The 13,469-nt window shown below is 37.0% G+C and overlaps 1 protein-coding gene across 7 annotated transcripts in view; it reads left to right on the forward strand.

Annotated features, from left to right (window-relative positions):
- The window catches only part of PCDH7 (protocadherin 7), a 739,914-nt gene extending 726,894 nt beyond the window's left edge, over window positions 1-13,020 (forward strand). For 6 of the 7 annotated variants that reach the window (XM_075260135.1, XM_075260111.1, XM_075260127.1 and 3 more), the window contains one exon: window positions 12,071-13,020. In XM_075260135.1, coding sequence (XP_075116236.1) covers window positions 12,071-12,447 — 377 coding nt within the window. In that variant the 3' untranslated portion in view covers window positions 12,448-13,020. The remainder of the gene's footprint in view (window positions 1-12,070) is intronic. The other variant, XM_075260178.1, reaches the window with a different exon arrangement.
- Window positions 13,021-13,469: the final 449 nt, after the last annotated feature.

A 13,469-nucleotide genomic window follows, 5' to 3' on the forward strand; every position in this document is an offset into this window, starting at 1 on the left:
TTTATTGAACCAAGATTTAAGTGGACCCAAGACCAGTACTGAGAGTAGAGTTGTAGCTCTCCTAGTTCAATCATATTGGAAGATATTTTTTTGTAGCTGAGAACCCCTTTAATTTTGTCATCTGTCTATTTTTGACCTGTATTTGAAAGGAGAGAATACTCTGTCTCGTAAGAAATTACAGCATGCTTGCATGTTACCAAATGCTCCAGGAATGGCCCTTGTGGACCTGATATATGAGATGTATTATAGGGAAATACTGTGTATGGGAAATTGTGGCTTTGAGTCAGCTCTTTCTCAGCTACCGTAGCTCAGGCTTTTGGAAAGGAATCTGATGATCTCATCAGTAGATTAATCAGGTGAAGACCAGACACAGCCTAAAGATATAGAAAAAGCTTCATTTAAGCACTGTCTAGGGCACAATAATAAGAAGCTCATTTACGTGGACAAGACACAGGTAATTTCATTACTGGGGTTTACCCAATGAGACCTAAGTGTTTCCAGTAAGCCCTGCTCTTGTCTACAGTATATGCAAGGTGATAGGAAAACAGAGTGAATCACAGGCTAGATATCAGACACGTCTTTACAAGAAAAACCTATCTTTATAAAGCGTATCAGAAAAATATGTTTTGCAATTTATTAACTCCAAATATCTCATACAGTAAATATCTCTAATACATTATACCAAATTATTATAGTTTTACGTGTTTCCTTCTTTTTTCTTTATATACATTACATTTTTCAATATACATTAGGGAAATTGCAGAAAGACAAGAAGCAGCTATTACAACATAAAAATCCCGGTACCTGGAAAAGAACGCTAAGTAGGCTACCGCGCATATATAAATATATCAACATGAGAATTAGAGCTCAAAAAAGCGTAACATGTCAAAACGTAACAGATGTCACACAAGTATTTGGTCACGTATATAATTATATCACAAGGTCAATGCATTACCATGCTTGAAGGAGGTCATATGGAGTGCTAACAAGTTGAGGAGGGGGCGGCTAACAGTTGAGGAGGGGGCGGCTTCGGCACATATCACATTGAGGTATATGGTAGAATGACTTGCAGAGGTGTTTCATGTATAGTGTCCGGGAGAGGTTCTATATACATGTGTTCCACCTGTCATGGGTTTAAGTTCTAGTTTACAGATCTGAGTCATATATCAATGTATGATGCATTTGTTTATGCATTAGGCTTATTACTTTAGAGATTGTTGCCAGTTTAGATGACCGCATATAGATGTAGCAAGCTGTAAGTGTAGTGCAGTAAATGTATGGACATTATTTCTCTACAATGGCCATTCCCATTCTCTGTGCATGAGTCCATAGTTTGGTTACGTTTTTCTACATTAATCAATGCAGTTAGTTTTGGTGCATGATATGCTAACTAGACTATCTAATGTCAAGTGGCTTGTTTCAGGCAGAAGAAGAGAAGGGGACATGACTAAGAGCTTTTATACTATATACCTTTGATTGAGCCCTGTATCCTGAATCCTTGCCTGTTCCTGCAAGACACCACCCACTTTACATTATAGAGTTTAAATAGCACACCAAGCACCAAAACTAACTGCAATGATTACTCAGGAATAGTGGGGGATAAAGAAAAAAAAATGAACAGTAATGCAATTAGTAGAGGGGAACATATTAAAGGAACAATAGAGCTCAATTTGGTCAAGATGGTGTAAGGTCATCTTTACAGAAGCTCATACATCTTCAATGGCTGTAGACCAAATGTTTTTTTCAAATAAGCATGTGTTCTCAATGTGAAGAGAAGGGTAAGTCATTGCCAGAAACATCTAGCACTGGCTTAACTTTGAGATGAAAAAACACAAGGGTGTCATAAAATTCAAAATGTCCCGTGGTTCTTCGTCTGATATCACCTGTCAAGGGAGAGTCAGGTGACCCTTATAAAGATATAGTTAGCCATATCCTATTTTTTTTTCTTATGTGTATTGGATTTTAAGGGATTTGCTTCTCTCGTTCATTTAAAGATAAAGGAATTGTAGATGCATCTTTGGCATGATCCCCCTTAACCCAATCATAACAACTTAAGTGCCCCCTTTACTCATTGGAGTTTGAGGTGCTCTTCATCCTACATGATGAGCACCTACTATAGGAACACATTTAGTAGACCCCAATAACAATCCATTTTACACTATTTTTCAGAATGACCATTCAGAATTAACCATATGTATTTGTAGGTTTGACAGTTTTACTATACTATGGGTACCTAGCCTGGATACACATAACAGGACTAACATATGAGCATGACAGTATCCATATGATACAATAGTCACATGCAATACTACTACTTAGAAAAAAAATTATTACAACCCCAATGATGAACAAGCCAAAAGGGCGCATCGAGAATTTCTTGGGACCAATTTGAAACTAGATCATAGTGAATGTAGCTGTGTGAATACAGGCCTTGCTGTATAATATGTCAGTAAGTCTTCGTAGCTAGACTCAGATTTTATAGTATATTTTGATTTACTCACGTGTGTGAACTGTTTTCTGTCCACAAGCAATTAATAAGAATTGTTACTGTATTGCAGTATACATGTCCCAAACAGAAGATTTATGCTTGATTTTATTCAGCCAGACTGCTTTAGAGATGGCATCCAGTATCCCAATGATACATGATAATGCCACATTCAAAATGACAGCAGTCAAAGCCTTGGGGTAGAAGATGCTTCTTGAGATATGTTCAATTGCTGTTTAACTCTATTTAGCCTAAGGTGGAGGAAAGAAGTTGCTGATTCTTTCAAACATGTTTAAGAATTTTAATAGTGTCCTACTATGTCAAGATGTGCTGCCATTCTGCTACGATTATTTCAGCAAAGCCTTCCAGAATGTTCAGACAAAACAGTTCCTATATTAATAACATACATAAAGCATCTAATTACCTTTATACTGTAATAGTTACTGTCTCTGCTTTAATAGAATATTTGCCAGATGTACAATATTACTTTCTACCTATTTACGCTATTCCATATTTAGAAACGGCTGAAAATCTAGACAGAACTCATGCCCGTGGCATTAGAAATCGAGTATCAAAAAAAAAAAAAATCTGCACCATATATATATATATATATATATATATATATATATATATATATATATATATAATCAGATAGCACTGTGAGAATGTTTAGGCAGGTGAGGAGACATGTTGCAAAGTAAGAATGCTTACAGAAATAGAAGTGTTACTTGTTTATTTTTGTTAATTAACACCAATAAATAAATGAACAAAAGAGGATTCAAAATCCCATCATTATTTGGTGTGACCACCAATAGGACAGGGGTAAGTGTGGTTCCGTTAAGTTTGATAGATGGGTTAGGTGGAGAGACCATACGTGGTGCGGCAAAGATGATGAACTCCGTTTTCTCCACGTTGGGTTTAAGAAAGTGGGAGGAGAGGAAGGAGGCTACAGCCGTTAAACAATCTGGAACTATGGCCAACAGGGAGGTAATGTCTGGTCCAGAGATGTATATTTGGGTGTCATCGGCATAGCAATGGTATTGAAACCATGAGATTTTATGGAGATTTTGATGGAGAACAGGAGGGGTCCTAGGACGGAGCCTTGGGGGACACCTACAGAGAGAGGGCGTGGTGAGGAGGTGGTGTGCGAGTGGGAGACGCTGAATGTGCGGTTGGTGAGATTAAGAGGAGATCCAGGAAAGGGCCAGGACTGAGATACCAAGAGATGAGAGAATTTCTAACAATAGGGAGTGGTTGACTGTGTCAAAGGCAGAGGAGAGGTCAAAGAGGAGGAGGAGGACAGAGTAATGGCACTTGGCATTGGCGGTTAGAAGGTCATTAGTGACTTTTGTTAGGGCAGTTTCAGTGGAGTGACGGGGTCTGAAGCCTGTATGAAGACTGTAGTCTGTCAAAGAGCAGGTTGGACGAGAGATAGGAGAAGAGTTCTCAATGGACATGTTGCTCAAGCATTTTTGAGGCATACGGGAACAGTGAGATGGGATGGTGGTTGGCTGTAGAGGATGGGTCGAGGGATCATTTCCTAAGTATGTGTATGACTGTGGCATGTTTGAAGGTAGAGGGGAAGGATCCATTGGCTAGGGATAAGTTGAAGAGATGGGTTAGGGCCGGAGTAATGACTTCAGTGAGTTTGGGGAAAAAAACAGACACAAAAGGAACCCAAGGGACCCCATTGACCATAACCGTATACTAAAAACACTAGACAAAAAAGTTGGAAGTACTTTTCTGCTGCATTTTTCATTCTTTCAGAAAAAAAGAAAAAAGTCTTTAAATTCCAGTTCTTTATATAGTATATTTCTATAAGCTAATATTTGAAATGTTAGGGGTTAGAGAAAACATACTGATATAACCATAGAGTATTAGAATATGACTGACATTATTATATTATTATAAATTGCAAACATATTTGAAACGTTCTAATTATTGTTCCCAGAGATGAATGTAGTTCATGCAGGTTAGTTCTGCTTAGAGCTCCTGCACGGTATGTACAAGTTCAGAACTTCAGAGACTTGGAATAAATGAGATCATTATCTTTCTTTTAATACAGGAAACTACATTTGCAAAATGTCATTAATATCAGAATACAAATACAAGAAGATAATTTGATTGTTATTTACCTTGCAGTGAACTCACTTGCTCAGTTTACATTCAAAACTCTTGTATATGTTTCTGATAAAAAAAAATATCTAAAAAAATCTAATCTAATAAATTCTATTTAAATCTATTCTAAAACTGCTTTCAGAAATAGAAGTGTTCATAGGTGATTTCTGTCATTAAAAAATGTAAGTAAATAAACAAAAAATAATCTAAATTATACAGTATCAATTTTTGGTGTGGCCACCCTTTCCCTTCAAAACAGCCTCAATTCTTCTAGGTACACTTGCAATTAATTTTTGAAGGAACTTGGCAAAGATGTTGCTCCAACCTTCTTGGAAAACCAAACACAGATCTTCTGTGGATGTTGGATTGCTCCAATCCATCTATCTCTTTATATCACACCAAATATTAATTTGACTTAGATTCCTCTTTATTCTTCAAGCACTGACTTCCTTGTGAGCCAGTATTTATGTTCAAGAACTAATCATAGGAGGCAAGGGTGCGGGGGAAGGGAAAAAGGAAGATCCAGAACCAATGATAGACGCGGGGTGTTTCAAACTACTATAAACTTTCTACAAGTGCTGGTACTGTAGTCACAAATCACAGATCTACCCTAAAAACCGTAAAGAGTGGTAGGTGGGATGGGGATCCCTCCATAGAGCTGTGGGTGTCAGAGGTGGAACTTACATTTATCAGACATTTAAGGCATAATCTATGGAAATGTCATAAATGTTCAAAATGGGAATACCGCTTTATACTGCACAGATTAAGATTTACGTAAGGCTTGGTTCCTATCTGCGCTTGCCACTCCGTCCACTCAGTCCATTCCACTCTAATTCCATTATAATCTATGGGGTCCGCTTTATGCGGATTAGGGGTTCCCCAAACGGAAAACCGTGCTCAGATGTGAACCAGGCCTAAGGATGGTAATCTAAATTGATATTTTTGTAATTATAATACCTCCTTACTTAACATTCTTCTTTGCTGAATATGTTGGTTCACCATCTCCCATTTCATGTGACTGAGGGATGGGGTCAGTGGACCTCTGTTCTTGAGATATATATATGGATTACAGAGGTAGATCATGTGTCAATGGCATAAAAATATTATGGCAATAACCCCTAAGATTGGATTTCTTTGGCTATATGCCTTGTTTTCTGCATGTCCCGGTGTGGCCAAAGGACCCCCTCGCCTGCCAGGTCCATGTGCAACTGCAGTTTGTATATGTGGTTTGTTTCTCTCTGGACAAAGTATATTCTTACTATTATATTGTGTCACTGTCAATGAAGTAAACTATTTAAAACCGAAAAAAAAAAATGGAATAGAATAAAGATGAATAATGCTATTCAGCAGCCATTTTAGACATGTGCTGTGCGCTTCTCAGATACAGTATCACCCATGATAAGCTTAGATGCACCAGCTTACCAGCCGCACGTCCCCGCATATTATTTTGAAAAGTTGGCATCTATGCCAGTTCAATCACATAGTGTATTAGTTACACTTCTTTTGACTTCTTGAGAGCATTATACTGTTACTGGACATGATGATACACCGTGCCAGTAGCTCTGAAGCTTCAGCTCCTGCATACCAGCAGTCCTGACATCTAATCCCAAAGTAAACAGCAACTACTCCGAACATTATATAAAGGGATAGACACAGAGACACACAGAGCAAGAAAGCGTACCGCTCTTTGGTTTCAATGGAAAGTGTCACCAAAATCAGCCTTAAACCAAATTTTTATGTGAAATATATTTTTATTCAATTTGATGATTTAATTTATATTTGTTCATATCCCTATTTATATTTTAAAGGTACTATATTCTTGATGCAATTTTGACTCTGGCCACTAAGCTTAATAACAGCTTCACTAAGCCTAATAATAGCATGAAAGTTGCCAATTCTGTAGAGATTTTAAGTGAAGCAGTCACCACATCACAAATAAGACAAAGGATTGAAAGATCACCCATTAACAACTAATTAATAGGGGTACTGGGTGTTGGATCCCACCTATTTGATATTAGTAATCTAACCCTTTATTTCACTTGAAAAAATGTCTTGAGAGTGGGAGAGATGAGACAGATTTCTGGTCTTAGAGATCCAGTTACAGCTGGTACAAGGAGAAAAGAGGAGGAGGAAGATAAAGTAGCATGGACACAAACACTTGCCATGTCTAGTTTTACAGTTTCATCCTAGAGTTGTATTTACAGTGTCATTGCTCACTACTGCTGTATAGTGTCCTCTATGCTGCTGCTTCTGTATGTGAGTAAAAGAGTGCAGGATCGGTACTGTGTATAGGAGACATCAATGCAGCTAGTGTCCACACACTCTAGAACTGAGCTCTTGGACAAGTGACAACTACATTTGGAGAATACAGAGAACAAATGAAATACAGAATACAAATCATATAACAATCAGAATTAGTATTATTCTCATGTATGATGATTAGTCACCTAAAATGCCATGTATACTTGTTTGTGCATGGAAAGTGAATCAGAACTTTGCTACGTACTTGTTGTACCCACTGCATCATTTTTCTTGTCTCTCACTGAGTTTATTCCTCTTATATACAAAGCCGTAAGAGTGCTTAAATTACATATAAATGCCCATAATTTACATGCAATTACAGTGTTTAGTGTATTCACATGCATATTTTCTCTTATTACAGGACCACATGTAGGCGCAGACCTACTGTCCAGGGCTATAGGAAATACACTTTACATTTGTAATATATGTACATTAAATATATATATATAAATATATATATATATATATATATATATATATATATATATATATTTGTGTGTGTATATATATATATATATATATATATATATATATATATATATATATATATATAATCAAGCAAAATCATCAAATTCTGCAAACCCTAATACCCGAGGCCAACCCGAAACATATTCAAGACACACTCTTATATGTAGCATAAACTGAATAGCTTTCTCAAAAATGTTTCTATATAAGCTAACAAACTATTAGACCTATGGGATTTACTTTTTCTCGCAAGCCTTCGGAACCTAAGGGAAATATTTATTTTAGTTTTATAAATGGTATTTTTTCCCTGTAACATAGCAAATCTGTTTTTCCACTACAGATGATTAGATGTGAAATTTCTTTTAAAGTATTTTGTTGACGGTGAGCAAGAAAGGGATATTCACAAAATGGCCCGTAGGCTCAAAGTCTAGCCTCACTCTGTCAAGAATAGTTACTGTTTGCTGTTTTGATCCAACCTTACACTGGGAAGATTGATTTTATTTTTAGGTCAGACGTTGTAAAAAAGTGTGTGTGTGTGTATGTGTGTGTGTGTCTTTGTATTTATCCATTAATAGAAAAAAAGTATCAAAAATATAATACAATAATAAAAAAAAACACAATAAGTCACAATATCAACTCTACCAATTGATTAAACTTTTCTAGAAAAAATAATTATTACTCAAACTGAGGCAGAAAGAGATATAAAATTTCCTTTAAACCCTTGGACAATTCTCCTTGGATTGCCAATATAACCTTATTATCCCCTCAAGAATAAACTCATAACTCACCTCTTATCAGCAGCTAGATGCTCACTGGCAGCTGAATGGAGGAAAAAACAGATAAACCTCCGACTAGAGATTATCACATTTCTCAGGTCGGTATATATACAGTATTGTGTTTAGAAGTTAACTTTGGGATACAGGCAAACATCAGATGACCCACAATAACAGCCCAGTGTTCGTCCAGTCTATATTCACTATCCATTTTTTCTTTTAACAATATTTATACTTATTTCATTGGTATTTGTTGGTATTTTGATGTTATATTTATGGCAGTTTTGCTGTGTTTTTTCATATAAAATTATATAATATATATATATATATATATATATATATATATATATATATATTGCCTATCTTTATAGGCTGGACCCTATTTATGGTCTATATTTGGATGGACCTTACTGGGGCTATAGTTACGTTACTGGTGTTATTTAGTGGACATCTTATATTTTAGTTCCAAATATGTCTGTATAGTTTTTATTTTATGCTTTAATTAGTATTTGTGAATATTTTTGTAATCCTTATTGGTTAATAAATATTGATATTTTTTCTTATTTATGGATGTGTGCTTCACTTTTTGTGAAGTGTAACCATATGGAATTAGTATTTTAATACTACCCTGTTTCCCTGAAAATAAGACACCCCCCCCCTTCACCTTCTGGATCACATACAACCGGCAGTCATGCCAGCACTCCGCTAATTGTTCCCCGCTTTGTTTGCCAATTGTTCCCTGCTCCAGCCGCTGCATAAAACATCCCCCCAAAATAAGAAAGGTCATATATTTTGTTAGATAATTATAAGAACATGTCTTATTTTCGGGGAAACAGGGTATGTCCAAGTCTAGGTTCACATGTGTATTGGAGTCTCTGTAGGAAACTCCATAGTAGATTCCATTTAAAATCAACAGAGAGAAAAGTCCTGCAGAGAGGACTTTTCTTTCTGCCAGTTTTACACTGAAAAGGACACCCGGCAGATGCCATTATAGTCTACAGGGTCTGTGGATGTCCACACTTTTTTGTGGATAGGCTCTCAGTCTTTCGTGTCCCCATGCAGACCTGAATGACAGAGAGCCGAACACAAGAGTGAAGCTAGCATACCAGCTATAAAGACCTGAAATGTGTAAACAATGGAGCTCCAACCATTCCTGTGTTTTATATGGATATGACAAAAAGATACCAATTTTATGGATGCTGGAATTTCTTTTCTACTATGTTTTTTATTAGTTCCCTACATCAATGAAATACTACCAGTGAGTTTAGTAACATCATTTTAGTAAACATTAGAGATGAGCGAACACTGTTCGGATCAGCCGATCCGAACAGCACGCTCCCATAGAAATGAATGGAAGCACCTGTGACGCCGGCGGCTGGCCAGCGTCACAGGTGCTTCCATTCATTTCTATGGGAGCTTGCTGTTCGGATCGGCTGATCCGAACAGTGTTCGCTCATCTCTAGTAGACATCTACTGTACCCAATATTGTAGGAAATATTAGTCTTTTTAATGGGCAGTCAACTTAACCAAGAAGATCAACAAAATTTAAGAAAATGAAATACTTGTTACAGAACTATCTAACCTAAATCAGTGGTCATCTCAAAGTAGGGTTTTGTTTTGTTTTTTTGAGCATTTCAATTTAGGTATATATTTTTCCCTAAATGTTTTATTTAAGGGATAAAAATATGAATGACCTTTCCTAAGCATAGATAATCAATATCAGATCAAGTAGGAGACTGATGCCTGGAGCCCTCATTGATGAACTGTTTCTATACAGTGGTTTACAGAGAATGGTTCGGGAAGCAGACAGCTCTATACTCTGTGTAGTGACAGTGCAAGGGAGTTGATCTGCAGTTACCTGGTCTTGCCACTACACAGAGAATGGCGCTGTCTGCTCTCTGCTCCATTCTCTGCGTATAAGCAGCTGAGAACAGATGATGCCCCACTTGATCTGATATTGATTATTTATACTTAGGATCAATCATCAATATTTTTAGTCCAGAAGACCTCTTTGACTTTTTCAAGGAAATGGTTGAAAATACTTTCACTTGAGTCCTTTTTTAATACTTTAGACTATACCAAGTCCACCGAAAACAACATATCTTTTTTTTTTTTGTAAAAAAATCTTTTTATAGGAGAATACATTATAATCCACTTTTCATACCTTTGGGGAGTAAGAGAGTATCACTAGACGTATGGTGATGAACACTTGAGTTTACTTGTTGTATTCTCGGCATGCTGTGTTGAACTCCCAAGCGGCAGTGGTTTAAGAATTGATGTGCTGACAAATGTCAATACTTCTGTTATCCATCACTGAGGAAGGAAACTGCAGGAGTCAGGGCTGCCGCTGAATTCAAAGGTATTGTTAAGGACAGCCGTATGCTCTTTGATGATTAGCCGGAGTATATTGCTGCAGGGTTATGCAAACAAAAACTTTTACTGCAAGTTATAAAATAACTTAGAATAGTAGAAACAGTAAATAAATTTTATAAATATAATATACTGCTACTGCATGGTTATCACATTGTGTAAAAAATTGCATCTTAAAGGAACTTTAAAGAAGTTACCATAAATACATATAAAGACGTAGAATAGGAAATTTGACCAATCCGCTATCTTTCTTAAAGAGAACCTTTCATCACTAGGGGCACATGCGGTTTTATATACCGGTAGAAAGCCAAGAGTGCGCTGAATTTAGAGCACTGTCGGCTTTCACGATCTGTGCCCCAGGTGAAGAGCTATCGGTGCCGCTACCATAGCCCTTCACCGTCAGAAGGGCGTTCCTGACAATCAGTCAGCAACGCCCTTCCTCACAGCAGCACCAAAGATGAGTACTGGGGTATGGACGAGTACTGTGGGGAGCGTTCCTCCCCCTCTCACAGTACAGTGCTATAGGCGCTGCTGTGAGGAAGGGCGTTCCTGACTGACTGTCAGCAAGATGTGGTAAGCTTTAAGTTAACACGGGATACATATCACCAGAAATAAAATGACAAGTTAAAATTTGTAGACTGGAGAAGGGCCACGAAGGCTCAAAGTGGAGCACCGCGCTCACTGGTCCAAACTCAAGAAGACAGCATGAGGATGTCACTCAAAATTTTTAGTGAAAGAACGATACCACAACGCATTTCGGTCTCTAAAACGGCCCTTCTGGCCCAGCTCACCAAGTTATTTGCACTTGAAAAATGGCTGTTTTAGAGCCTGAAACACGTTGTCCTGCCATTCCTTCAATAAAAAGATTGAGTGACATCCTCATGCTGTCTTCTTGATTTTGGACCTATGAGTGTGGTGTTCCACTTTGAACCTTCGTGGTCCTTCTCCAATTTGCAACAAGCCCGGTTCGCCGGTGTTTTACACTGACCACTGCTGCCACCCTTGCCTTTGGTTAATATACACATCTGATTGTTGTTGTTACTTATTCACAACACCTGAAAGTGAGAGGCCAACTGGTCGGATTTATTGTCTTCCTTGTTTTATCTTGCGTTGCCATCCAATGGATCTACATTATAGTTCGCTCGGTATCTCTCTTTTGATTATTTTTTCAAGTTAAAATTTGTGGCTTTATAATATGAAAAACATTAAATCTTGAATTAAATTTTAAGTTTATGTTGGACTGACAATACTGTACTTTAGATATAGATAAATATTTGGATACTGTAGATGGATGGATGGATGGATGGATGGAAGGATGGATGGATGGATGGATGGATAGATAGATAGATAGATAGATAGATAGATAGATAGATAGATAGATAGATAGATAGATAGATAGATAGATAGATAGATAGATATAGTTGGATGTAGGGTATAGACTGTAGGTTTCTGCACAACTGTAATTTTCACTGTAAAGTAACAAGCACTGCACATTTATCCATCTCTTACAAAAACTTTTCCCCGTGGACTAAAATGAATTTTTGTTTTTCCTTTACAGATTCAAGACCTTTGCCGGATGTAGCTTTAACTGGAAAATGCACAAGGGAATGCGATGAATATGGTCATTCTGATTCTTGTTGGATGCCAGTCCGTACATCACCTGAAAGAAAACCGAAGAACCAGCCAAAGCTCTCCACATTTATGCCCGTTGACGAACGAGACAGTCAAGAAAAGCTGGCTAATGGTGAAGTCTCGCTCATGGGCGATCGCAACAGGAATCTACTTAACAAAAAGTTGGCATCGTATGAGACCTTCAATGCAGCTACATTCAGTAAAAGCGAAGAAGCCAATACCGAGGATATTCCCCTTACACAAACAGGGGAGTACAAGCCATCTCCTGTCAACACTTTAACTAGAAGAGAAGTTTATCTGTAAGCTCTTTGAAGTGACAGGGTCCTTTCATATTAAACAAGAAAGAATATAAGGCAAAACTTTACAGTCATAACAATGTATCTCAGAAATAAAAGGGGGCCACCAAAGAGACAAAAGCTTTGCCTGCCACTTTTGCCTCCATATCAGGCAATTATCATGTTTGCTTGCGTATATTGTGATATGTAGAGAGCACTGTTATTACTTGCATGTGCTTTCCCTTTCATGGCTATTCTTTTCACTCATGGTTGTAAGAACTCTATATGGCCTAATAGACCAGAAACCGCAGTTGTTATTCATATGCAGAAGCATGTAACATAGCACTTCAATCTATATCTGATTGTAAAAACCATTGTCCACCACGGTGACGGCAAATCTGGACAGTACCTCAAATTAAATTTAATAGACATATCGATTTTACGCCTTCGTTTTTGTCTAGGCCATTGACAGCCATATCTTTACTGTATATTTTTTCTGCTCATTAACTGATGTTTGACATGAAATGCTATAATTCTGCACACTAAATAATGGAAGGAATTGGTGTAAATTGAATCTCCTAAACAAAATGTTCCAAACCGAGCAAAAATTTCACACATTTTTTTTTTCAATTAGGTATCAATCTATCTTATTGTAAGTTGTGGAAAATATATGACAAATAGTGCATGACGTCTAATATCTGTTTAATTAAAGTAATAATTAAAAAGTTACATTTATTCCAAAAAATGATTTTGAAAGGAGAATTATTTGCAAAAAGATCAGAGATAATATAATTTTCTAAGATTGTTAGTAGGAATTAGTTGATACAAATTTAGAGAATTCGCAATAGTCCGTTAGTCGATTACTGGATTTCGGTAGTAGGCAAATAGCGTAAAAAATTTGAATTAGAAAAACACATTGATACAATTTGACGTGTTCAATTTGTGTATGGTTTAGAATAGGAAAAATAGGGTTGATGTTTGGATTCTATATTTTTTTAATATAAAGCGAAAACCTCTTCGAGATGACCATCCTTTTGGACTGGATGGTGG

The sequence above is a fragment of the Leptodactylus fuscus genome, chromosome 1 (assembly GCF_031893055.1).
Source record: "Leptodactylus fuscus isolate aLepFus1 chromosome 1, aLepFus1.hap2, whole genome shotgun sequence".
NCBI classification, from domain to species: Eukaryota; Metazoa; Chordata; class Amphibia; order Anura; family Leptodactylidae; genus Leptodactylus; species Leptodactylus fuscus.